The 27,633-nt window shown below is 37.7% G+C and overlaps 1 protein-coding gene across 4 annotated transcripts in view; it reads right to left on the bottom strand.

Annotated features, from left to right (window-relative positions):
* Nucleotides 1-27,633, bottom strand: part of KHDRBS2 (KH RNA binding domain containing, signal transduction associated 2) — a 340,127-nt gene that overhangs the window by 103,014 nt on the left and 209,480 nt on the right. For all 4 annotated transcript variants that reach the window (XR_009418061.1, XR_009418060.1, XR_009418062.1 and 1 more), the window contains exons 5-6: nucleotides 24,337-24,464; nucleotides 21,634-21,829 (exon numbers count right to left, since the gene is read on the bottom strand). Coding sequence is in view for 1 of the 4 variants with exons in the window: in XM_059468285.1 (XP_059324268.1) it covers nucleotides 21,634-21,829; nucleotides 24,337-24,464 (324 nt within the window). In the remaining 3 variants the exon portion in view is untranslated. The remainder of the gene's footprint in view (nucleotides 1-21,633; nucleotides 21,830-24,336; nucleotides 24,465-27,633) is intronic.

Genomic DNA, 27,633 nt, shown 5'->3' with positions numbered 1-27,633 from the left:
GGAAGATGGTGGCAGGTGAGACAGCCCCTGCCCAGCTCCTGCTGCCACAGGAGGGTGGAGTGTCCCTGGAGGGACTGCAGAGCAGTGTCTGTCTGTCTGTCTGTCTGAGGGCTCCTGAAAGGGCTCTGAGCATCAGCAACTGGAGAGGGGCTGGGACCTCTGGTGGCAGGAAGGATGTCACCCTCCAGGCAAAGCACTCTGGTGAAAATTAAAGCCTATTGTCTTTCTTTAGTATCTTCCATGTATTGTTTCCAGTAAGACCCAAAAATGAATAAGTAGTTTGGAATCCTACTAAAGTTAAAAACCTTTCTGTAGATATGATTCAAAAATCTCTTAACATAATTTAAAATTGGATGTGATACATGTTTTTCTCAAAAACATCTGAATGAAGTTCTGGAAACAGAGTAAACAATTTCTACGAAAAATCTTCACAGCCTTCTAGTAAAATTTGAAAACCTCTATTTGGAATTTTTGTAATCTAAAAAAAACTAATAGTTATGTGTTATGAAGCTGTACCAGACAGGTAAGTTTTACATTGCCATATTACATAAGATCAATCTCAGCTTACCTAACATGTTATAGTTACATGTTTTTAGCATAAACTGTGAAAAAACAATAGATCAAATCTGCTGAGAAATAGAAGATGTTTAAGAACCTCAGTCCTATAACAGCACTACCTTGTCAGTTAAACTGCAGCTCATTTTCTAAGTGCTCTGAGCTAATTTAAACCACAGCAAGCCAGATCTAAACCACTGTGGGATGCCCCTACAGCCATGCACAGTCCTCTAATAGAACATGCACACATCTTTCTTTCCTTTGATCACTTACAAACAAGTAGTAGGTACTTGATGAAAAAATTTGGGCTTATCCAGATACAGTGGGTGTGTTTTGAATAAGGAGGATTTTTGATTTAACTTTCTCCACTTAAAGGCCTTTGTTATATAAATTAAAGACTTATGTTGAAAAATGAAGAACTAATCTAAAATGACTGGAATTGTAATTTAAACTATAGTCTGGATATTTTCCAGTTGTCTTAAGAGAAATTAAGGAAAGAATACAAATGTTCTGGAGAAGGAACAAAAAGCCCAAAGCTGATGAGATACCATAATACAGGAAATTATATCACAGAGTTGTAAGACATTCTTACTTAAATTAGCAATAATGAAATAACAAAATAACAAATGTGACAGCATGCCTAGTTTCATTTTTGGATAATTATGAAAACCAGCACCTTTCTGTGACAACAACATGAAATCAAATTATTGATAACTTGTAGAATTATATTTCATCTAACACAGATTTATTTTGAGGCTTTTGCATTTTGGTGTTCATTGACAAAAAGAACCCCAAAAGCTCATGACATTGAGTTAGCCATAACTATTTGAAAATAAACAACGTTTTTGAAGATGACATGATTTGATAATGTTCAGAAGAAAAAATGATGGTGTAAAGCATTGCTTTGGTCACTGCTGCTATGAGCAAGGATTCTTCTCTGACTATCCTCTGTACCAGATAACTCTAACATTTTCTGAAATGTGCCCCTATGACTTTATTTGTTTCCTTGTTAGTGCCAGACTTTCTTAGGAATTACTCTGATATTACTGGAATATTATTCAATCTTTGTGTATGAGCCCAAGAATATCACCTTTTCTCTACCTACTAGTTTAAATAGTCACTTGTAATGTAGCTAATTTCCTGCACAAGAAATGGACTGTGAACTTCTCTCATCACTTATATGTGTTCCCTCCATTCTGCAAAAATTTGCTTTCATCCTTATATTACAGAGACCTGAGGAGGTCGCTGGGGTGAGAGAGCGACCCAAGCCTTCTGTTTCTTGATCAGAAGGCTGGATTTATTGATATATGATATATAATACATTATAACTATACTAAAGAGAATATAGAGATAAGTTGCAGAGGCTGCTAAGCTAAGCTAAGAATAGAAAGAATCGAAAAACAAGAGAATTCTCTGTCCCTGTGTTCCAGAGAGTTTGCCCTGTGATTGGCTCTAATATTGTACACATGGAACATGAACCAATCACAGGTGCATCCTATTGCATTCCACAGCAGCTGATAACAATTGTTTACATTCTCTTTCTGGGGCCCTCAGCTTCCCAGAAGATGGACAATTCCAAAGAAAGGATTTCTGTGAAAAAATGTCTGCGACATCCTTACACCTACAGAAAACAAAGTAAGAACCACCAATTCCTCAGTCTGCCTCCTCCTTGAAATTCTTCCAGGGTCAGAACATAATCCTCTTTTCTCTAGTAATAAAACTGCACTGAGTTTTGTACTCTTTCAGATTACTATAGCGCTGATGATCTACAGGCCAAGCCAGCCTTTATCCCAGCTCACCCTAGCAGTTGGTACTTGCCACACATTTCTGTCCTCAATTTAATGCAGACTACACTACTATCAGAAATGTGCTGGACTGCTCAATAGTATTTCAGTGACTGAATACCTTCATGTGTTTCCATACATATTTTGGAGTATGAGTCACTGCCTTCCTTAAATCCTCTAGGGGAAAAGGCAGAACTTTGTTGAGAAGGATTTTTTTTTCAAACTAGGTTATTTATTCTCTCCTATGCATATGATTAGGTAATATTCTGAAAGCAAATGCAAAGTCAGTAAAAAGTGTGAGGATGCCTGGACCTGACTCAGTAGCATAAATTCAGATGAGCTTTAGTGCAGCACTGCTGCAACACTGCCACAGAGCTTCAGAGAGCTCAAAACACAGGCAGAACATTCTCCTACTCGTTCAAAGGCTCCAGAATTTAAACACATGCAACCATATCCAAATAGAATTTGCAAGTTCAGATAAAGATTTAATATTGAAAGCAAGTGTTAAAACTGAGCCCAGAAGAATGGCAGTAAGTGCCCCCTTATCTTTCTCTAGTGCTATTTTATTATGCCACTCCTACCACTGGTTGTTACACTTAATTGGGAAAAAAAAAGGAGACCTTAGTAGGAGTAAAGTGCTAGCAATAAATGATGCTTCAAGGGCTAAATTGAACATAAAAGAATAAAATTGCTAATTGTTCAAAGCATTTCAAAGGTTGATTGCATGCCTAGGGATTTGGTAGGATAACTAGCATTAGAACTGTTTGGGAAGGAGGAAGATGTTTACAACCTTCCTTGTCTTATCTTGAATTTTCCCAACATAGCTTTGCTTTATCCTTTAGATTCTTTCATTTGCATTTTTGTGTCTGCATTATAAGTGCAGAAATTGAACTGTCCAGATAATAGTTGTGCTACTTACATAAATAAAGATGTCATTAAATCCAGAAAATTTCTGCCAGCTGCCTCCCACATTGCAGTCATAAATTGATCTTGGATATTGGTTTGAAGAACAAAACAAAATACATTTAACATCAAGTGGTTACTGTTCAAAGTGGAAGAATGACATGCTTGAAAAATGTGAATCAGAGAGTGCACAGTAAGTTTTCAAAATTTTATAACAGGCCAATAAATTCCACATGAATGGTTTGTGCATAATGAATACATTTAGGACATTAAATGTATGGAATGATGGCCAATTCATGTGACAAGCACCAATGGATACTTTCCAAAACCCACCAGCCACCTTCACAGAGCTTAAAACAAGTAAGCAAGCATGTTCATCCATCATACTTTCTTGTACCAGAGAAATACATCTCAAGGTGAACCTACATTATTATGCCAGTTTCAAGTAGGTGATTGATGCTATTTTTAATAAAGGCCAGCCTGGCCCAACAATTTGTAGGCTAGTGGCTACAGTTTAAGCCCAAGAGGAATCAAGTTTTTCAAGAAAATGGTATGTTTTGAGAGAGAACTAGATCTGATTACTCAAAATAGTCATGCCCAAATAGGTTGAATGAAGTGAATGGATAGTTTAAACTGTTGCCTGGTGACAAGTTAGAAAGTGAGAACGTCATTCCTGTTACCATCACAGGTTATAATCTCACAAAAGATTGTATTCTTAAAATTTGATAGGAGATAGCACTAATGGAAAAATAATGGCCTACTAAATTATTTCAGAAAAATAACCCAAAATTTCTGAAGCTGAATGAACAATTATTTTCTAGTAACTTAAAATCCTATCCTTAGCCCAAAAGACAGGTCTCCAGAGAAAGCATTTCATGGTGTTTCTAACAATGGAAATGAATATCACCTAAAATGTGAAGGAAGGTTTGCTTGTTTAATTCTTAAATTTTGAGATTAAAGTGATTTGGGATTTTGCTGGTGTTTACTGATGTAAAATATATACAGAGAAAGATGTACAAGCTCCTAATACATCATGGCTTCCATTTTTCAGGCATACAAGACCTAATCCAGCAAGGTGTTAGCTATTATGAGACTTCCTGCAAGGCATCAGGTTGATTGAACCACTGAGCTTCATACATTTCAGAAATGCACATTCAGGGAACAGTGACATGTATTGTCTGTTATGAATGACTGACCAGTCTTGTTCAGCCACGAATACGTCTCAGCCCAAGTACAGATGGCCAGTTCTGCCCTGTGGTTAAGCTAAGGGAACAACCTTGGGACAAACTGCTGGACATTGCAGACAACTGAAGAAGAGCACCCAGTCAGTCCTGACCTGTCCTAGACTGACAAGGCAACAGTGCAAGAAGACACTACCAAAACCCAAGCAGAATGGAAGGGGAGAATCCAATACAATGATAAAATCCCCTTTCTTCAGGTGTGATTCTCCAGCATGTTAAGTCCTTTGGTGCCCACTAGATTTTATTTGGAATTGAAAGGATCGGGTATTTCTGACATTTCTTATTTTGCTACACTCCCAACGTCTTCTCTCATGCTCTCCTCTCCTGTCTCTCCTCCACTCCATTACTCTCATTCCCTTTTCTCCTCTTTTATGAGTAATCCTTTTCTCTCAGCCCAAGCTAAGCAGGGTTTATTGCTTTGTTCTCATTCCCTCAGCCAGGATTTTAATCTCTCTGTTTCACTGAGGCGTGTTATTCCACTGCTCCAAGTACTTCTGTCTTTCTTTAGACTGCATTCTTTTATTTCAACACCATCTTTACATTTTTCTTTGAAAATTCGAGTTTGCTGTTCTTGCTTGCTTTCATCACCTGCTCCCTCTATCTTTTTTTATTGCTTCCTCACATCTCTTTTCCCTTTTTACAGCAAGTTTCATTGAGGTTCTTCTTGGTTTCTAAATCAGATTTAGTACACTTGTACCAATTCAAATCCAAAATAAAAAAGCTGGTCCACTGCCTACTCAAGATGTATTCCAGCAATTTCCTTTCAGATGCTAGAAAATTGTACAATCTGGAGGTTTATTTTATTCTTGCCAATTCTCTTTGAAAGCACTTTAATTATCAGTGAATGTATAATTTGCATGGATGCAAAAACACTCAGAGATAGTCTTGCAACTGTTCCCTTCCTGGAATATCTGTTTGCTACAGTTTTAGGAAACAGAATAATTCCCAGGATAAAACAGTTCTGACTCGCAAGCTGGAAAGAGTATCACTCTCAGCATATGTCACTGCTTGCTAGATACAAATACTGCTCTTGTGAAACTAATCTGATGCACTGCATCTGTAAATTTTTTTCCGTTCCATTACACTGCAGAAAAGTTTATGCAATCTAATGTGATTTGAAACAACTGCATGATAAGTCTGTATGGAATACTAAGTGTTTTGGGAGCAAGTGTTTCTCATATAAATGACCTTTATAATATAAATATAATACCTTTGCCAGTATTAAAGAAACATGCCAAAATTACCAACGAGCAACCCTCTCTTTTTTTTCCTACAGTTTTCCTTTTAATAACTCATATAGTGGGCTGTTGGGGTATTGACTGAAATATGAGGAGGCTTAAGTCTAGGGCAAACCCTGAAGATTCTGGCATCCCAAATCTGAATTCTGATTTCTACTCTCTGCTGAAGATTTCACTCCTCAAGATCTAACCCCTAATTCTCAATCTGCTCTTTAAAATTTTAAGCACTATTTTCACTGTTCCCTTCCTTTAATTTGTTTTCTACTTTATTATGTAATTTTAGCTACAGACATGCCTTTTAAGTAAATGGAAATGGATATGTTGTACAGATTGAAGATGACTTTTCTATTATGTTTCTACTGCTGGTGAGTGTATATTTGTGTGTTTTCATACAGAAAAGGATGCAGTTTTGCATTTAGCTGTGGTGCATCTGGGGAAAGGCCATTTGTTGAATAACTCTGGTGCTGAGATTAACCTACATCAGCCTTTCATTTCAGTGCAAGAAGAAAAAATTCTACAGGAACATTCTGTTAAAATTAGAATAATTATTAATTCACAAGCCCTAGCTTTCCTTACTAATGAATTTAATGGTAATCAGACTTTCTGAAACAAATAAAAAAAATCTGTTCAATTTAGATTTAAGATATGTGAAATTCAGGACAGGAAGTATTATCTTTAATTCAAGCAAAATCACCATTTAAAATATGGGAAAAAAGCAACTTTGTGCCTGGTCTTTGACAAATAGATTCCTTTAAGAGGCTTTTTGTTTATGTCAGCTCCTAAGAGACCTAAAAATCAGGTATGTGAGTTGGATTTGTGTGTTGCAAGATTTTTGGCTCTTGATTGTACCAAGTTTTCAACCAAATATCCTTCCAAAAAGAATTCCCTCAGGACTGGACCCAGATACATATCAACAGCAGTGAGCTTTCACCTACTCCTTCCACTTCCAGATCTTGGTCCACACTTTCATAGAATGTACATGCCTCAGTCCAGGCTTTGCTTTTTGATGACTTGATAAATAATGCATGGTAACTACAATGCTAATTCTATGGGTTTGGGTAGGTAATTAAGAGAATTAAAAATGAGAGGTATCTGTATTTTGGCTGTTTTTCTGTTCACTGTGAACTCCTTTGAAACCAACAGCTATTTATAGAATCTCTTACATACGTGCTGAAAAAGGCTAATCTGGCAAGATGAATGTGCTTTTTAATCCCACATTGACTGTGACAGTGATGACACACTGCCTACAAAGTGCAGCTTGCAGACATAACTCAGGCATTCAGAAGAGACCTCTGCATCATATATCTTATATTCCAGTTCTCAAAGCTTAGGTCAAAGATACCAAAAATGAGATATGCTGAAAGAGGTACCATCTATAAATTGGAGTAGAATGCTTCTGGTTGGCAACAGAGAAGATGGAACAAAAATATGAAGAATAAGAAAACATGGTGTTGGAGTGTGACTCAATTTTCTGTCTCACCCTCATCATGAAATGGCTTTTTAGCAAAGTCAGCAGTATCAAGAATAAATCCAGGTCCAGAAGATCAAAGGTTCAGTATCCACATAGTAGTGTGTTGCACAAATCAGCAATATCTGTGGGGGATGACTGCAAGAAAAGCAACCCTTGTATTTTTTCTGTCAGAAATCTATGGTGAAGAAAAGGTTGCATGGCAGCAGTAAGGCTGCAAAGAAAAATACCAAGAGCATAGTTCTCACTTTCTGTTTTACCTTTTTTTTTTTTTTAATTATATCACAGATAAAAATGGATTGTTATCCATATTGTGGCTACTTGTCCCAAAAAAAGAAAATCTGTGCAGTTAATATAAACACATTTTTAAAATAGTCAGACATTATGCTAATAACTTTAATGTGCAGAGTATATGACTCACAGAAAGTGCAGGTGTGCAGGAAGCACCCTGATGATCAGACAATATTAGGACAAGTTGCTAACAGAGACATGAATATATTTTAATTTCATTCCCACCTACTTCAAAGGCAACAACTTTCACTAAAAACCCATCTTTCTCAAAATGCAAAGTTCAACAGAATTTATTTTTCTGTAAGAACTTCTTGTGGCTTGGTTAAAGACAATTACAAACATGTCTGATACTTTCACACATCCTTTTCATAGACATCAGTATATCTGAATAGGTTTAGTTGAGAACTTCGTAGTTTCTGAGCTCCCCCACCTGTGTATTCACTGTACATCTAAACAGGGTGAGAGAACAGGCCTGAAAACCAGAATAAAATGCCATAATGGGGCATATCTGCCCCACTGGTTCTTAGCAAAATCTGACTAGTGCCACATGCAGTATCAAAGCCCTCGTTCCTCTGCACACATTAGATCTCTCCTTCTCTCCAGAGAGAACCTTGAAGCTGCTGATTTTCTTATTCCACATGCTGACTGGACTGAAAATTTTTAAACACTTACTGATCAGAGGCTGTCTGAAAACTTCCATTATCAGAAGGAACTTTTCATGAGGAATTAAACTTTGCAGCTTCTAGCATCAACACACAATTATGTCATGACTTTCATGCAGGGTCTAGTGCACTGTAAACCACAAGTTTACAGTCCCTGTTCCTAAGACAGAACCTTCTCAGGGACCAGCCAGAGATGATGGAATGAGCTTCAGTATGAAGCTTTCACAACCCAATTTTCTTTCCCTCTTACTGCAGTCAAAACGTACTAATTTCTTTAGACCTACACAAGTTCTAACTCAGATACAGCTAGTTTAAATTATGTTCATCCTTAACAGAACAAAGGACTTCTATCTAAAAGAATCAGGCTCATTTAATATGCTTAATTATGGTGCTCAGTCCCCATGCCGATGACATTAAGGACCAATATAACACTAGAAAAAATTCCTACACACAATGGAAACTCTTTCAGAGAACAATGTGTGTTCATGTCTCATAGTTGTAAACTAGCTAAATAACTTTGGAATCTTAGATAAACATAAATAAAAAATAATCATAGCACTTCAACAATGAAGATAGTTGGAACTCTCTAGTTTCCCATATTTCGTAAAAAATATTGTGAACATTTTAACATCTCAACAAATAACTTAGTTACAATGTCCCATTTATTTTCCAAGCTCTTTATGGGCATTTTTCAGTTCCTATTTACTGTGAAAAGGATCTGATACATTATTTCAGTCTAGATTATTACTTACAGTGTCTTATAATTTCTAGTTCAATAGGATTATTAGTCTTTCACCTAAAGCAAGACATTCCAAACAACACCGCCTGTAATATTTGAGCAAAGAAATTTCAGTCATGTTCTGAAATGACCATCACTGTGAGACTGGCTTAGTCATCTCCAGGTGTGACTTTATAGCTTTGAGAACTGACAGATTGTTATGTCTTGAAATTCATGCAGGGAATGGTATTGTGGCTGTAAATCACAAGGGCAACTCAGAGAGTGGCCAGAACCCTCTGGAATAATCTTTACATTCCTGTTTTGCTCAATAAGCCTCTTAGTTGAAAGATTACCCATGATGAGGTTTTTTTTCTCCAGGACTGGTAAAGGATAGCTCCTGTGTCATTGACAGCTGCTTAATTAAATTTAAACAAGGCTTTTTGTTAGGCATTTATCTGTACTTGTACTCTTCCAAGGACTATAAAGGGCAAGAAACTCAAATCCAAAGTCAATTTGACTTCCGTGATTTGCTTCAAGGCATATTTATATCTAAACTGCTAATCTAAAATCCTGGAAGCAACTGTATCAATTAAAATAAATAAATCAAGTTCAATAAATCCATAGCTGGATTGGACTAACATTTCAGTAATTATTCAATATTCTGCTTTGTCTGACAGAGTTTTCTGCCCTTGCTGACTGAGTCTACTTAAAAATCTTGTTGAAAGAGCAGGTTGCACCACAGTCCTGGGACAAGTCCTTTTCTGCTTGGCACACACTGAAATATTACTCTGAAGTTTACAGCTTCTATTGCAGCCTCAGCCTGTGTGCAGTGAAAGAGATCCCCCCTTCTCTTGACCCCCAGGTACCTACCAGAGTAACATCAGCAACACCTTGGAGCTTCATCCCACTGACTTTCTAATTCCATCCCTGGAAAAAATGTGTCTGCTTCACAGTAACTTCTTACTGATTGCATGAGGTTTGAAAACTGTTACTGCTACTCCCAGATTTCTTAAGATTTTTAAGCTTATTGCTGAGAAGAATAAGATGACATATCAACATTCTTGATCATTTGCTGGGTGGCCCAACTAGGAGTATCTAAGGGTACCAAAGCCTGCTTCAGCCCACCCAGCAGTAATTTCCTTGGAAATAGCTAGAAAAAAATACAACTGTTCTCACTTTTCTTATTTTTTTTCAGAATAGCCACTTTGGATTAACAGCGATTCATTTATGGATTTTTTTGTCTTATTATATTGTTTCCCCTTCTGAACTCCACTCAGGAGATGAAATCAGACTTACATGACCACCTGCCAATATACAGTGTGACTATGCTTATCTACAAGAGTCAAATAGATAGTATATATAAATATAGTCTTAAGCACTCTGATGATTAGCAACAACCCTGAGAATCCTGCTGGTTTTGTTAATTTAGTGTTCATTTTCTTTACCTCGATATTCTCTTCCTCTGAGTGGATGAAGTATGCTACAACAACATGTAGTAATCTCACTTGTAAATATACATCACAACTATAGACAATAACACTATGCAAATACAAGACACATCACCTGCATGGGAGATTGTTTACCCCTTAGAAAATAACAACTGGAACCCAAGTGAAATGAATAAAACTCTATGAAAATTAACTTTTTCCCCTGCTTTTGCTATGTTTAGCACACACAAGATACTTTTGTTGCTTTTACAAAAATGGCGACGTGTAATAGGCACCTCAAGAGTAATAAATCAGAAAAGCTCCAAATGGCTTTTTGGATTTATTTGTTTAGAGTGTTTGCATGAAAGGTGGCCTTGCAAGAAAGCAAAATGGCTGTTCAAGGAAAGTGAAAAATGACCAAAGTTTTGCTGCTTCTAATTTATTTGATAGATGCGCTCAGGCTCAACAACTGCATTTCAGTGATTCTGTGTATCTTTCTTATTGTTATTTTTCTCATTCTCTGAGCTGCAGTGTCCACACCTAAATTTGGCAAAATTTAACGAGTAATGAAACACAGATCCCTTCTGCATCTACCTTACAGCCTGATTTACATAAACTTGATTTACCTGCACTTGTTTATGATATTTTTTTCTTTATTTGCATATCATCTCTTAAGTGGTGCAGTTGTGTCAAAATACTTGCAAATCCCAATCACCAAAACTAATTTTCATCTATAAACACTTATTATTTCATTATTTATAGCTAAATAAAACTAAAATAACCCGTTAAGCGTTCACATATATGAACAATTTTGTCCAGAAAAGCAATGCAAACCAAACCAAGACTAATTCTGAAATTTTTTTTTGCAACCAGGTAATACAAAGGGAATTATCTATTCTTAAAATAAGATTTGTATCAAAAGAAAGAAGCATGCCTCTTAATTCTGCATGTCAGTTAAATTGTGCAAGCAGTGTTTGTCCAAAAAGTAAAATGATTGTTGGCAACTGGTTGCTAAAATAGAAAGAAATACAGTTTGAATTCCAATCTATTTTCTTTTAAATACATTATTTTTTTCAGAAAACATCCTGCTGCAGCATGTGTGAGCATTGGTACACACAAGCAAAGTCCTAATAAAGACAAGTTCATGGGCTACATTACATTGTAGAGATCAACCTTGAGTACAATGGTGAAGAATCAGACTTGAAAAATTTATTTTTACAGTACCCAAATATGTGCTGTTCAAATGTCTATCTGCTTGTTTTACAGTTTAGTCCTCAGAAAGGTTAGTAAGCATGTGTACATAATGTGATTTTTTGAGGTTTTCTGAGTAGAAAAAGGAAAGAACTGAGAAAAGGAACTGGGAAAAGTAGTGTGATTCTAATACATAGTAAAAGAAACTAAAATATGAAAATAAATATTAAAATACTTCAGTATAGCACATTATTTTATATATTTGCCCTAAATAAGACTCACTTTGGTATATCTGGCTGTTTGATTTTTTCTTTTCACTTCAGCTTTCTAAAAATTTGGATATCAGAAGCTGCAAGGCTGAACAGTTAGAGACAATTATAAGGGACTGGAAAATCCAAATAAATGATAATACAGTATGGAGTTTCTAACCTTTAGGCTTCAGTGTCCCCATTTAAATAATTTTGTCTGACAGAGACTGGGTGATCAAAAGAATTCATGTTAGTATATTATCTAATATATGTTTTATTAATATCTTCATTACAGAATTTTACTAAATGGCCCAGAAAGAGTTAAAGGATAGTATGAACATCAAAGCTACAACTCAAACACCTTTTCAGGAACTTACACATAATGTTATGTACTTACACAGATATATTGATTTTGAGAAATATTTAAATGTGGTTTGATGTTATTGCACAAAGTAGTACAGGGTCATGCTTGGGTCCCTGTGTTCTTATGATCCTGCTATATAAGAAGCATTTATTTATATCATTTCACTGAATAAAGCCCCATTGCACTCTGTAATTTCAGACGTGGCACTCCACAGATTTTTACACCATAACAAGAGCTACAAAACAACAGTAGGCATCTATGAGTAACAGCACTTACAGTGATTGTAAAAGCTATTAAAATGCAGGCAACCATAATTTCATAATGAAAAAACCAGGCCTGTATGGAGAAAGAACATTTTTCATCTCTAGTCTTTTACTTTATTGTCCTGGAGCTTTTATACTGCATCTCACTTTTCTAGTGATTGCTGCACTCTCTAAGAGTCCTGTAGGTCAAACTCAAGGTACTGTGTTTCATAACAAAATCAATTTTCACAATGTTTTTGCTGCAGTTTTAAGAAGTACACTAAGTCTGCACCTTTGATAAAACATAGCTAATTAAATTGTTAAAAATGAGTATGCTTGAGAACTTCATTGGTCTACCCATAAGACAGAGGTATTTCTATGAACATTCCAGTCACTTTAATACCATCATTGCTAAACAAAAGGAAGAGTGTCCTTTATGCAGTCCATCTGATTGCACAAGTCAAACTACTCTTCTAACTCACTCTTTTAGGACACTTGCTAGTATTTTATTTTCCTTCCTATATTTACATTTTTCCCCAAATTGTATTGTTTCAAAAGAAAATAAATGCTTTAATTTTTATGTCTCTGATCCTTCAGACTGATGCCTTACACAGTTCCTCATGCAGGTTGCTTGCTGTAGAGGAGCTCTGTGCAGCATCAAGTTGTTACAAACAGATGGACTGGAAGAAATGGACCATATTTTTCTGTGATGTAGCTACAGATAACATATATATATATATATACACATATATCTGTATCTAACATGATGCTGCTGGGGAAGAAGCTGCAGGGCAATCAGCAGACATCCTGAGTTCCATACACAGTTTTAATCAGGTTTGTCTATAGCAATATCCACTCAGGGTACATACATACATTCCTAGATCTATGAGAATAAAATATACTTGAGCCTTCCTTAAATACCCAGAAAGAACAGGCATTTTGCTGGGTGCTTTTGTGCCAATCCATGAGATAATTCATCTAGCACAAACCTTTTTCTTCCTATATATAACTGAAATTCAGAGCTGCAAGTGTAATAAATACAATAAGGGAAAAAGGATACAGGCATACAAGGCTTATGTTTGGGCCTTTAATTTTATCAGATACATTTCCTATTCTTCCATTTTCCTGAGTAATGGATATAGGCAGCTGGCTAAAAGACCCATTAGCCAGTGAATGAAACTGAACTGTGGTCTGTAATATTTTTATTTTATCATAAGTGCAATTGCTAAATATGTATCTCTACAATTTCATGCAGAAGTATTTTTTGCAAGATGACAATATCACAAATGTATCAAACAGAGTAACAGATGAACTCTGATGAAAGCTCTTGCTTTCAAAACAGGAAATGGCTTTTAAATACACGGCCCTAAAATTCCACTAAAACTCAAATACTATTTTGGAAAACGATGTAAGTTTTCCATTAACATGAAACAGTCCCTAAACTGTGCATTTTACTACATTGATCAAGCTCATATTTTTGCTACAATGCAAACTCTTCATAAATAATACACAAACTAAAGTTTCTCTGTCATCTGTACACAGAGTCTATTGATATAAAGAGCACTCTGTAGATGTACTTTAATAAGAAGTCACTAATCTAGTTCACCAAAGGCTAGACTGAAAAGCACAAGAACAACAGGCATGCTGCATGCTGCAGGCAATGTTCAGTGCCGTGGTGTCTGTCCCACTCTCCAGAGCCCTTCCTGCAAACAGAGCTCAAAGCTTCTGTAGCTGTCTGGCACAGCTGAAGTCTGCCCTCACTGAGTGCAGATGTGTCTGTCTCCCTGGAAACTGAAGAACCTTGAAGTCCAAAATTGTTCAGCTTTTTAGTACCTCAGTGGCCTACATCTGGTTAAGTAACTTTGAGAATTGAAAGAAAAAACTCAAGGTTTCCTTCTAACTGAGCTGAATTCACAGAGTAACTGAACTCTCAATAATTCTAATTAATTTAGACTTGTCCCAAGTCTTGAAGAGCAATTCTTTAAGTTTGTATAAGTTTGTTAAAAAAAAAAACCCAAAAACCTATTTTTTGCTTTACAGTCTGTTGGGAAAGGATAACATGGGTGGAAATACAGTGGACTAATAATGTTTAGCCTGCAAATGGCTGTGGAGTTATTTTGTACCAATCTAGACTGTTCTCCATCAAATAAATAACCGAGTGACAAGTTGTGACTGAGCTAAGTGACAGCAGATATGTATTTTTGGTAACAGGCTCCTGAACAATCACATTGTTCAATGATCAAATGGTGTATTGCATGGTGCAGATAAATTTGGCTCTGTGAATAACACTGCATGTATTTTTTATGTGGGATCTTATGAATACAACTGCATACACTATGAATATTTAGGACCATATGCAGGCTGGATCATCAACTGAGAGATGCCCTTCACTTAGATCTCTATATAACAAATATAAATATTTATTACATTGTCCTTGTAATAACATAATTTATAATACTAAAACGTGTACAGCTGCATCAGCATTTTCTTTTATATTCTGTCTAGCATAGAAAATAATTCTCATCTGAAAACTTGGTAACTAATGTCAAGGAGAGAATTATTTCTGCCAAGTAAGGACAGCATGAAGGGGATGATAGAAGAACTTATCCTCCACAAAAAATATTTCTGTAACATTAACAAATAGATGCAAGAGTTTTATGTATTTTGTTAGTGAAGTCTGTTGCATAACTATGATTAAGACAATAAAATTAAAAAAAAATCAATTCAAATCAAGAAAATAATATAATAAAGTCTGATTTAGACCACATAATCAATATGTGAGAAACTCACAGCAGAGATGAGTCTGAAAGCAGTATTCACTTTAGTACTGCATTGCTCTCAGGATATTCTTCTGGTCTCATGAGGCAAGCCTTATTTACTCAGTCTAAAATTTCTACAAATAAGATACAAACTTCAGTTTGCACAGCTAAGCAAAAAACTCTACACCTGCAGGTTCCCAGACACTAGAGATTTAGTGCTGACTGTGGATTCTGCTCTTAGAAAAACATTAAAAACTTGCCATTACTTTAACTCCGTATTTATGTTGCTGGATTTTTTCACAATAAATATATTTATAATTTTCATGGACAATATTATCCAAAATCTGAATAAGTCCACTATACCTTCATTTCACTGCATCCTTCAAAACCTCAGTAGCGTCTTTCAGATAATATAAATATTATCCTGTTTATTGCTTTTGTACTAAAAAGAAAATTTGATTTTTCAAGTCACAGCAGATACAAGCTGAATAGAGCTTAGCACTTTTTCCAAGCACCTTGGGCATAAATAGCTAATCAATCATATTTAATCAATATGTTGTTCAGCCATGCAGATTCCCACGTCTGTAATTCCAGCTTTATTCAAATGATCTTTAGTCTCAGTACATTCTTCATTGATTTTTTTCTCATCCAGAAAAGGCATAGAAATAGATAAGTGCTACATCTTAAAACTTGGAAATACCAGTTTAGAAAACAAAAAGAAAGTAATCCCTGTTACCTATTTTTATATCCAATATGTTTCACTATTTTAAGGTTTGGAACAACCTTAAAAGTCTTCTTTGTTGTCCAGGCCTCACTCTCATTGACAGTGTCCTACAGTGATTATAGGAATGGGCTTCAAGAGTATAAATTGCTCATTTTAACATATTTATTATAGCAGTAGCACAGGAGAAAACATTCCAGGACTAGGAAGTTTAGGTCTTTATATAGTTTCCATCTACATCCAGGAATGGCAGACTCAATGGATTTAAAAGCACGAAGAATTTCCATTTAAATTATTAAGCAAAGCCTCCACAACTGCAATTTTGTGGATTGCAAGCACGTGTAAGTGTTCATTATTCTTTTTAAAATCTTAAAGTGTGACAAAACACCTCTTATTGTTAGTCTTTTCATTGTCTATGTTGGCACTGAATAAGCATGAGCATAGCTGTTTCAGTTTGAAAACTATTGAAAAATGAAAATAACCCATTGATCTTTGAATAAACAGTTGAATGTGGCATTTGCTTTCGTATTAAATAATTTGAAATGAGAGGAAAAACCGCATGACATTAAAACACAATCTATCTTATTGTGTGGTTATTTTCCAGTGACTTTGTAAAAGCACTGCTCTCCACTTATTTCAGAAGATAACAAGAATCTGTGCCTGGCTGGTTTGATCAGTGAACTGAGAGGCGAGAGAGAATATTTGCATTTAAAAATGCTCTTTAATCTGGCAGTCCTAGACCTAAGAGCTGTTACAGCTTCACAGTGTCTTGACAGATTGGCCTATTCCTTGAAAACAAATTATATATTTGTTTGTAATAGCAAGAAGCTTATCTAAGTATTCATATTATGATGAGTGGCTTTCTGTGCAAAAGTCCTCTATTTATCCAAGAGTGAAAATGCAAGTGGAGTTAAAATACAAAAGTAATGTGTTTTTTAGTCCCAAATGTATTCCATTTTGGTAATTCTTTCCATCCGGTGTAAGGAACAAGTGGTAAGTCACTTCAAAACTCACATCAGACCTCTTAGCAAGGCTTACCAAAGCTTCTAAAAAAATGTAAAGAAAAATATCACTGGACAGTTCATTACTAGCTTTTGATTCAGAAGGAAAAAATACAGATCCAGAGTGAAATGCTCTCCAAAACAGGATCAGAAACCAACAGTAGTTTTGGCTTAGATTTGGATTAAGCACCCTTCTAATATTTAGCTTTAGTTTCGAGTGGAAAAGTCTGGAAAAAAAAATCTGGATGCTCAGATCAAAATATACCATGCAGAACACTGCCTTTGCCCAGTCAAGTTGCCCCATCCCTACAAGTGTTGAAGGTCAGGTTGGATGAGGATTTGAGTAACCTGGTCTAGAAACCCTCATGGCAGGGGGCTTGAACTAGATCATCTGTAAGATGCCTTCCAACTCAAACTATTCCACTATTCTATGATTCTACTATTTATTGTCTCAATAGTAGCAGACCTACTCAAGTACTCTTCACTTCTGTATAAATCATTAATCTCAATCTATCGTGCCTATTGCCTGTTTCACAAGTTGCCAACAAGACCTTAGCCTTTAGAGGACCCTCAGGTCCTCCTCCCCAGAGCTGCTTTGCAGCAGGTCAGCCCTCAGCCTGCGCTGGTGCCTGGCATTGTTCTTCCCCAGGTGCAGGATCCTGCATTTGTCTCGGCTGAGATTCAGACAGTTCTTCTCTGCCCATCTCTCCAGCTTGTCAAGGTCCCTCTGAAGGGCTGCACAGCCCTCTGGAGTATCAGCCACTCCTCCCAGCTTTGTGTCACCAGTGAACTTGCTGAGGAGGCCTCTGCTCCTTCATCCAAGTCACTGATGAATACCTTAAACAATGCTGGGCTCCGTATTGAAGCGTGGCAGACACCACAGGTGATAGGTCTCCAGCTAGACCCTGTGAGACTGATCACAACCCCTGGGATCTGCCATTCAGCCAGTTCTCAGTACACCCCCCTGCCTACCCATGTACCTGTTCTATTGGGTTTGTGTGGCAAACTTTTGATAGTGGGGAGGGGACTACAGGGGGAGCTTCTGTGAGAAGATGCCAGAAGACTTCCCCATGTTCATCAATGCCAATGACAGCCTGCTCTGGGACAGAACCAGCACGGACAAAGGCTGGGCCAACCAGGGTTGATAGTAACACCTCTGTGATAACATATTTAAAAAGAAGAAGAAGAAAAAAGAAGGCTGTGTAATTGTGGCCAGAGAAGAGTGGGTTGAGAATATGTGAGAGGAGCAGTTCTGCAGACTCCAAGGTGAGTGCAGAAGGAGGGGCAGGAGGTGTTCCAGGTGCCAGAGCTGAGATTCCCCTGCAGCCCCTGGTGAGGCAGCTGTGCCCCTGCAGCCCATGGAGGACATGGGGGTGCAGAGATCCACCTGCAGCCCTTGGAGGAGCCCCAGACTGGAGCAGGTGGGTGCCTGGGAGGAGACTGTGACTCCATGGGAGGCCGGTGCTGGAGCAGGCTCCTGGAGGGAATCTGCAGACCTGTGGAGAGAGGAGCCCATGCTGGAGCAGGTGTAAAACTCCTTTCTCCAGGAAGCAGCAGAAGAAATAACCTGTGATGAACTGACTGTAACCCCCATTCCCTGTCTCCCTGCACCTGGGGAGGGGGGTAGAGCTGGGAAGGAGATGGGGGCATGGGAGGGGAGGTGGTTTTTAGGTCTTATTTTGCTTCTCATTATCCTGTTCTGATTTTGTTGGTAATAAATTCAATTAACATCCCCAAATTGAGTCTGTTTTTCCCTTGATGATATTACTCACCTTGGTGAGTGATTTGCCTCCTGGTTTTCATCTCAACTCATAAACCTTTCATTATATTTTCTCTCCCCTGTCCAGTTGTGGAGGGGAGTCATAGAGATGCTTTTGTGAGTGTCTTGCATCCAGTCAGCGCCAACCCACTACAATTATCCTGTCTCAACCCAACAGTTTTCTCACTTTTACACTTCTTCGTCTCTCTCTGACCTCACCAGGGATGTGAGCACCTGTGTGTGGCTGCAGTTAAAGCACAACACCAGGTCACAAACCCTCTTGATCCCAAAAGCTGCATGGCAGCTGCCAGTTACATTCTCCATCCAGATTCACGCCAAATTAACTACTTTTAAAGTGAAGAAGGTCCACAAAGTAACTACTTTCTCTTTGCATGTATTTTCTAATGTTAGTACCTCTTCCTGTGGCTAAGAAATTCCTCTAAGATACTATCAAGGGTGCACTCAATATAAAGCAAGTTTCAAAGGCAAGTAATGAAAAAGGCATGAGGTGAATCACTCCTCCTTCCTGCTCCAGTCCTCTTTTCTGAAAGTTGTTCCAAATGTTTTTCCCTCTGGCTAGGTCTGACATTCAAAATGTTGCACATGAATATATTCACCACAATGACAGGACTTGACTTTTCTTTAGAAACCTTCAGACATCTGCTTTTATGAATTCTCAGAAAGGCCATCAGGAAACCTCAAAATATTTATGTAGTGGATAATCCAAACGTCTACATGCTTATCCAAACCAATTTGAGCAGTTAGATGTTTCAAGGTCAAACAGTCAATACATTCTCTGATTAGTAGTGCTCAGCAAATGGCTAAAGATTTTTTTCAGGAAATGCTGCCTAAACATTTTTAAAAAATCTGTTGTAGCCATTAGATTCTATTTCTTGAATTCACTTTCAGATCAGCATTCAAGTTACTATGTTTCATTAGAGCAAACAAAAATACAGAATATGGATAATCACAATCAATGACAGTGCATTCATATGTACCACTAGTCAAACCAATGGTGCTTGCAAAAGTAGGAAAAAAATGGTGTGAAATACTGTAATCAAAAATGAAAAATATAAACTCATAAGGAAATTCTAATACACTTGTAGGTTGCTTAGAAGCAAGAAAAAAAAAGTAAATTGAATAAATTATTCATTATAAATTAGTTTTTCATTTGTAGGATTAAGGAGGAAAGAACAACAATTATACACGACATTTGCTGCAGGTCCGCAAATAGATTCCCTTGCTTTTAGTGTCCAGACAAGTATCTGAATAATATAATAAATAATCATATTTATTATATGGTTTACTTGGGAAGAAAAACTGTGTTGATTACTTTTGGCAAAATAAAAATATTTTCTCTAAAACATAATTTTCAACATTATACACAGATACGTGACAGTGAACTTTTCCTTCTACCAGCATAGCATCAGAGTTCTAGTTATTATCTCAGCCCATAAGATACCAAAATTATTTAGACTGAACTTACAAACTTCTATAAAATAACAAGAAATTTTCATTGCAGACTGGTGCATGATAGCAAGCTCACATATTCCTAGCTGTAGAATATAGATGTTGAAAGGACATAGGAGATGGAAGATGTCCAAAACATGAGTTTTGACCTATAAGGCAGCACTTTTTTAGCTGCTATTTAAGAAGGGGGGAAAAAACCCACAAACACATATGTCTGTTTTTACTGGACTAATGTATCACAAATTAAATTGACTATTTTAATTGCATCTATGTTTTGTGCTCCTGAGAGTGTGGTCATTTCAAAAATATGGGGAACTGGCTGAATGCCTTCCTAACCTGGATAATCCAGCTGCCTTAACTTCTCTCTCCTTTTGCTTTCCATACATTTATCATCCAGAAAAAGTGCAAGAAATGCTCCCTAGAAGATGCTTAATACTCTAGGACTTTTACTAGTACTGTAAATGAAAAAATTAATTACTTCAATTATAATCCTAATTTTACATTACAAAGGTTCTGTATCTGCACAGAAAGGAAGGTCTTATACATTTTGATACTAACAGACAATAATACACTGTCAAGGAAGTGTATACTTATGAAATTCCATTTCTTAGCAGGACTTTTAGCTCATTCATTAATGGAAACTGTTGAAGTAAATAATAGCGGAGTGACTTCCCCCCCCGCCCTTTCTTGCTGCTGTTGCTCAGCTGTGATTCTTAGAATTAACAGAATGTGCATCCCTGATTTGAAGTGGCTGTGACACTACAAATACACACAGTTGAGTAAAGCTTTAACAACAAAAAATAATTTCTGATTAATTTTCCTTTCTTCTGTTCTAGGAAGACTATTAATTGAAAAAAGTGCCTCTTTCCCTGGTGGTAGGATTAGGGAATAAATTGGATGTTCATCTTACTCTTGGACTTGCCATAGCCAGAAAAATTCAGACATTACATTTGATAGCACTTTCTTCTCTATTTGGATATCTGTTGTTATGGTGATAGTTCCAGGAGGAAACATTAATGAGGATGACTTGAAAGCTTCGATGTGTACAGCACAATTATTTGTAACACCTCATAAGAAAAGGTGACAGTCAGTTAGTACTGCTCCTGGCTAAAGATGAATCATTGTATCAGCTTTCATGAAAACTACCTGAATTTCTATTTGTTATGTATCTGTAACACAGTGTTGAATACAAATATGTAACAAAAAGGATTTGGAACAACAGCATGCCTTGCCCCCACCTCCTCATTTTCTCACAAAGGATATATGCTGTTATTCTTAGGAAATTGGTTACAGTAAAAACTAACTTTAAGTATACAATACAAATTTTGGAATATCTGTATTGGTCTTGTGTGACACCCCAAGAACTATCCATCATGATGTCTCATACCCATAAGTAAGCTGTGAACAAATCTCCAAACCCACATTGCTGAGCACAGGCCTGCAGACACACTGCATCACCCAGACTGTCGTTCACCTGCAGGGAAAAGCGTTAGCGACAGAGGAGCTTTCGGCCTGGCCCGTTCCATCTCGGAAGGGCTCCGTGTCCATGGCAGAGCGTGGCTCACACCTCTGCAGGAGGGCATTTACTTACATAGTCCTCGTAGGGCTCGTGGGCCGGCGGCGGGGGCGGTCGGTACCCCGGCACGGCCGGGGCGCCCCGGGCTCGCGGCGTGGGGACGCCCCTGGCCACCGGCGGGACGGGCAGCGCTCCGCGCGTCACCGGCGCTCCGCGGGGCGCTTGGGCACCTCGTCCGGGCAGCGGCGGGGGAATGGCACCCCCACGGCCCCTGCGGGAGCAAAAGGAATCATCACTCTGGCGTGCGCAACGAGGGAGGACAGGCCCCGTTCTAAAGGCTCTCACGCTTTTACTAGTATTGAAAGCGCCATGTAACTCTGGGGTTTTGGCAGCTACAATGTCAAGCACTTTTAGGCAACATCTCAGGCAGAACTCATATTATGGAAAGGCATTATTTTTAAACTACCCAGTGCCTTTTGCACCTGATCCTCTTGTTGCTTGTACTAATAAAATTCTGAATCATTGCAATTCACAGGGCTGCAGAATTACTCCAAAGCAGTTCTAGAAGATGAAGAAAATGAGGAACCTCTTCTGCTGCTCTCAAACTTTTTTACAAGAGCAGTCATCACTCTCATTTTCATGCTTACTGGTGGGTGAGAGACATGGATTGGCAGAAGATATTGCAGGACAGCAGAAACTTTCAAGGCGAAGTAGAGAATAGAAAAGGAGAGGAATAATTTTTCTTCCTGTCTAATTTAGTTCAGCACAAAGGATTGGTAGTGTGGGATTCTACCTTCCCCCACTGCACAGAGAGAACAGAGCATATAGAGAAGCATGGAAAGACATTTAGCATCTTCCTGGCTATTTATGCTATATCTCCCTTGCTGTACAAATTAGTAAGTCAGAAGAAGCTGTTACTGTTTAAAAAGACTTGTATCTATACCATATGATGAAATAGAAGGGTGATAAATCAGGGTAGCAGAAAGGGGATAAATCAGGAGTTCTGTTTCAGAGTAATATGCTCCTGGGTGTGCTGTCTTTTTGGAAGACTGTGAATGCCAGTATAACAACCCTCCATGACACCCAGATCCACAGTTGTGAATGGAACTCAGGTCTCCTGTAGCAGTAGGAATGGTGGCTTGTTCCCTGCTGAAACAACCAAACCCAGTGGATTACCCTGTGATGTTTGTTACTTTACTACAAGATTCAGTAGCTGATTTTAGACTTGCAGAATCAGTGAATGGTTTGTGTTGGAAGGGACCTTCAGAGATCCTCCAGTCAAAATCCCATGCCTTGGGCAGGGACTAGTAAAGCTATGCCCAACCTCACCTTGAACACTTCCAGTGATGGGGCACCCACAACTTTTTCCAGTTTTTCTTCCATATGTCCAACCTCTTTTCATTTAAGACTGGCAAAAAGACTCTCTCTCTTATTAGCCCTCTTTATACGTGAAATGGCTGCAATGAGGTATCCCTGGGGCCTTCTCTCCTCCGGGCTGAACAACCCAGCTCTCTCAGCCCAACTTTGTAAAGGAGAGGTGCTCCAGACCTCTGACCATTTTTTGGTCTTCCTCTGGACTTGCTTCAACAGGTTTTTTTAATATTCTCCTGGGATTTTTGACTGGAAAAAAGGGAAGACATCCATGATCATCGGATCTGTGCAACTGATTAAATCATTTGGGCATTTTGCAGGAATTAGGGGCCAGAACTCCACCGATTATGCTTTGAACCCAATTTAAAAGCTGCTAGTTTGTTGCAGTGACATTCTGAAAAACATTATTAAGTCAAGCTGTTCAGAGATCATGAATGTAAGGAATACTGAGCCCAGACACTATTTGAGTAGAAGATGGTGATGAATGTCAACTGCAAAAAATTCTGTGTGAGTGCATCATACTACCAATTAAAAAGCTCATGTAGGAAAAACTGATGGTAAACAAGATAGACACCCTCAGGGGAAAAACCTCATAGGTCATAGGAAAGATCAGCCCATTCAATTACTGAACAACTCCTTTGTCAGCATAACATAAGGTACCCCCATATCCTATTTCTTCCAAAAAAAGAGTCCATTTTTTAGGACTCATCTTGAAATGACCTCTATGGAGAGAAGACTGGAAGCAGCTAGGTAGCTTGAGGCAATGAAGTTCTTAAGGGTTCACAGGGAAAAACAAGGGTTCACAGGGAAAAACAAGTCTGAGACAATGTTATAAGATTTTACACTGGCCTTAATAATAAGCAGAGATATATGTTATTTAGACATGAAAAAATACTTAGGCACATTCACACCCCAATGTTTTTAGATTATGCCAATCAAATTCACTTAAAACTGATAACCCACTAACACATAACATATAATGAAGTTTATATAAATAGGTATATTTGTATATACACATAGTATAGCTTTAATATGTATAAGAAGTAATTATTTGTCAAATAAAGTTCCACCTAGACTATGAGGCCTTCTCTGACTAAACTAGTATTTTGAACAAATATTTTATGCTACTGACCATACTGCCTTAGTACTAGCATAAAAGTATTCTTAGAAATATCCATTTCCTGTCTTCATAATCTGCTCTTATTTGCTGTCACTCACTGTGCCCGATGACCTATAGATCAGAAAATCTGGAACAACATAGACCACACCGGTGATCAGAAGACAAATATTTTGGTTTACTGACCAGGATATGTATGTAACTGTCTTTTTTTTTTTTTTAAACTACGGGGTTTTTTACTATTGCTTATATTTGTAAAGCTACTAACATAATAGCTCATGTTACCACACCTTGAAGGAGCTGCAGGTGGCACACGGATCCCTCTTCCTCGAATGCCCCGTCCGCGTGACGAATCCTCAGAACCGTTCAAATACGAAAGCTCTCTCAGCTGCTCCTGGCGAATTTCATCATTATAATCCTGAAATGCAAAAGGTGAAACTTCTGAAACTTCGTATTTTCGCTGAGCTGGCAAATCACCCAAACCAGAAATTCTGTGGATGGTATTTTGGTGAGTTGTTCTGCGTTACCACTGGTATGCTGAAAAATTGTACAAGTGGGAGTGGACAATTGCCTATAATATATGGACAGAAAAACATATATGTACAGGTAGTGAAGGTGGTCATAAAGAGTATGAACATGCAAAAAAAGCCACAAAAGGCATAGAAGGCATAAACACAGAGAAATGTATATCCTGAAACAGTCAAGTAACAAAGCTATGTTTACTATAAAAAAATATTAAATGAAATAAATTAGGCCCATTTTAAGTCAACAGGGTATCGACTTCAGCACTGCAATTTCTGTTGACTCAGTAAACTTCCTTCTCTCACTGATACAAAATAGAATTGCAGACTCATAAACTGGTTTGGGTTGGAAGGGACCCTAAAGATGTAATTCCAAGCCTCCTGGCATAGACACCATGTTGATTTCCTCTTCATTGGAATGCATGATTGGGTGAGGTGATCCTTGAATATTAACTATGTCTATTGGGCCCCTCTGCCTTCCAGGGCTCTGTCCTACTGCACTGCACCAAGCAGTTCCCTGGAGAGAGCAAGGTCTGCTCTCCTCAAGCCCAGGCCAGACCTTGCTGTGCATTCTCCTCCCTGCCCTAAGGCTCTTGAGCTCCATCATTTCATGGTCACTGCAGCCCAGGCTCACCTTGAGCTTCACCTTCCGCACCAGCCCCTCCCTGTTGGTGATAACAAAGTCCAGCACAGAGCATCTCCCCAGTGGCTTCCCTAGCACCAGGAGAAGGGAGTTATCCTCAGTGTATTCCAGGAATGCACTTGCCCTGCTGTGCTGTCCCTCCAACAGATCTTGTGGACATTGAAGTCCCCATGAGTACCAGTGCTTGTGAACCTGAAGCTGCTCTTTTATGTCTATAGAGTGTCTCACCCACTATAATACATAATAATGGACATGTTTACTTACTTTGTGTTTGTCCAAATTCCTCTGTCAGAAATTCCTTTTTTTTTTAGCTTCCTTCCATTTTATCCAGCTTTTTATGGGCTGATCACTGTACTGAAAATCTGCTGCAGCAGCCAGCTCACTGGCAGCACAGCTGTGTGATAGCTAATTATTGTTTCAAAACAGAAACATTATTGAATTTCAGCTCTTCTGTCCTTCCATTCCTCCACAAGCAACTGCCATTGACTGTCATGCAAGGACCTCAAAATGCATTACAAGTGACACCTCTTTCAGACAAGCTGAAGACCAAGCAAATGGTGAGTTTGAACTGAGGCCTTGCTCATTCCTTCTTCCACCTAAGGAAGTCCAGGAAATCTGTTTAAAGATATGATCCTGATCCTGCTGTGTTCTAAGAGTGTAGGCCTAGTCACAATTTCCTTTCTAAACTCTAGGGAGTGTAGCTGGAGAAAAATCTATTACTGAAATTCGGAAAAGAACCTTATTTTTACAATATAGTGTGTGATAATTGCAGCACAATCATAATTAAAAATAAAATAATCTAATTTATTAGGCAAATCCTTAATTTGATCATAGAATAGATAATGGCTTTCATTTCATACCATCCCCAAATATTTTTGAACATTTTTCTGTCCTTCTAACACTAATAGTTATAAACCAAAGACATCTTCTAAATCAATGTGCTCTGTGAAATACAGAGGGAAAACCAGAATCACTGACATCACATTTACAGCAATTGTTGAAACAGGTACCATCTACTGTGCCCTCTTAATATCATCTGTTATTCATACTGGCTTTACAAGGATTAGGACTTCAAATTTGCTGATTGAGTTTACCCTCCAGATTCCACACTGGTACTGACACCAAACTTCATTAATAATGTAGGTACATCTTGTAAGAGGAAAATGTGGGAGGGAAAGAAAAAAAAAACAAAGGACCTGCAAGGGACAGAAATTGGAATTTCTGTGTTGCTGCTTTAACCCCTCTCTTTTGGAATATTGCTGTATAAATGAATTCTACTAGAAATTGCCTCAAAGAAACTATTACTCCCTCAGGTAAAAATATAATTTAAAATCTTAGTATTGACAAAACAGAAAATACAAATCGAATTTATAATGTACAATAAGATCTGCAAAACTGCACCATTCTGTTATGCAATGCCCTTAGTTTTTGTGTGCAGGTTCTTTGCTGCACAATCAGTTAAGAAACAGTGTATTTTGAAATGACAAGGTAAAGACAGCAAAGTACACCCAAAGGAAGATGCTGGGACAGGAGTTACATTTTTATTAAAAATATAACTCTATACAGATAATTTATCTTGCAGGCTCCTTAAAAAGCATAATAAGGATCATAATTTCTAAACATGAAGCCTGAAATTTTCACCATAAATTTTCATTTTGCTTCTTCCCTTAAACAGAAACATAACACTGAATTAATCTTTCATAGCAGCTACACGTATAGCTAGAGTCAGGGTATCTATCCTGATGAATATTTAATTGCATCTGAGTTCAGAGCCCAGCACATGAGCAAAATTATGCTGCTGATGTTTCATATATACCTAGTCCCAAGAAAGAGTACATGATGTTTCAAGGTATACCTATACTGAACAAAGTACAAGGAAGTAGCTACACACTACAGCAGTATATTTTGTTTCAGGAAAAAAACCCAAAAAACAACCTTCTTTTCATGTTAAAATAAGCTCATGAAAAATGTGCTGTACTTCATTGTTTTTCTTATAGTTTTCTAGTAGTCTTATACCTATTCTTACAGCTGATAATCTACATTGACCTATATATTTTGCTCTTGTTTATAGCCCTACAGACATTACTACCTATACGCAGCTTTTTCAATTGTTGCTGATATGGAGGCTGCAATTGACTTGCATCATGGTGGTCAGTGTTTACTAACTGTGAGGTAACCACCCATGTCCATGACTATTCACCTAAATACACATCTTGACTTTAGAAATGTGAAGGATTTTCAACATCAATAAAATCATAGCATCTAGGGCTACCAAAAATTGCCATGTTTATGTAAACGCCCAAAAAACCAAATTACATGTTTAGATAAAATATTCAGTAGCCCAGAAAACATCAGCATATTTACCCCAAATTACCACAATTACATTTATCAATGAAGGTTTGGAGTGATTAATTAGGTTGGTA

Source organism: Ammospiza nelsoni, chromosome 3 (assembly GCF_027579445.1).
Source record: "Ammospiza nelsoni isolate bAmmNel1 chromosome 3, bAmmNel1.pri, whole genome shotgun sequence".
NCBI classification, from domain to species: domain Eukaryota; kingdom Metazoa; phylum Chordata; class Aves; order Passeriformes; family Passerellidae; genus Ammospiza; species Ammospiza nelsoni.
The sequence above is the reverse complement of the archived record's forward strand: the minus strand, read 5'-3'. Positions and strand labels throughout refer to the sequence as shown.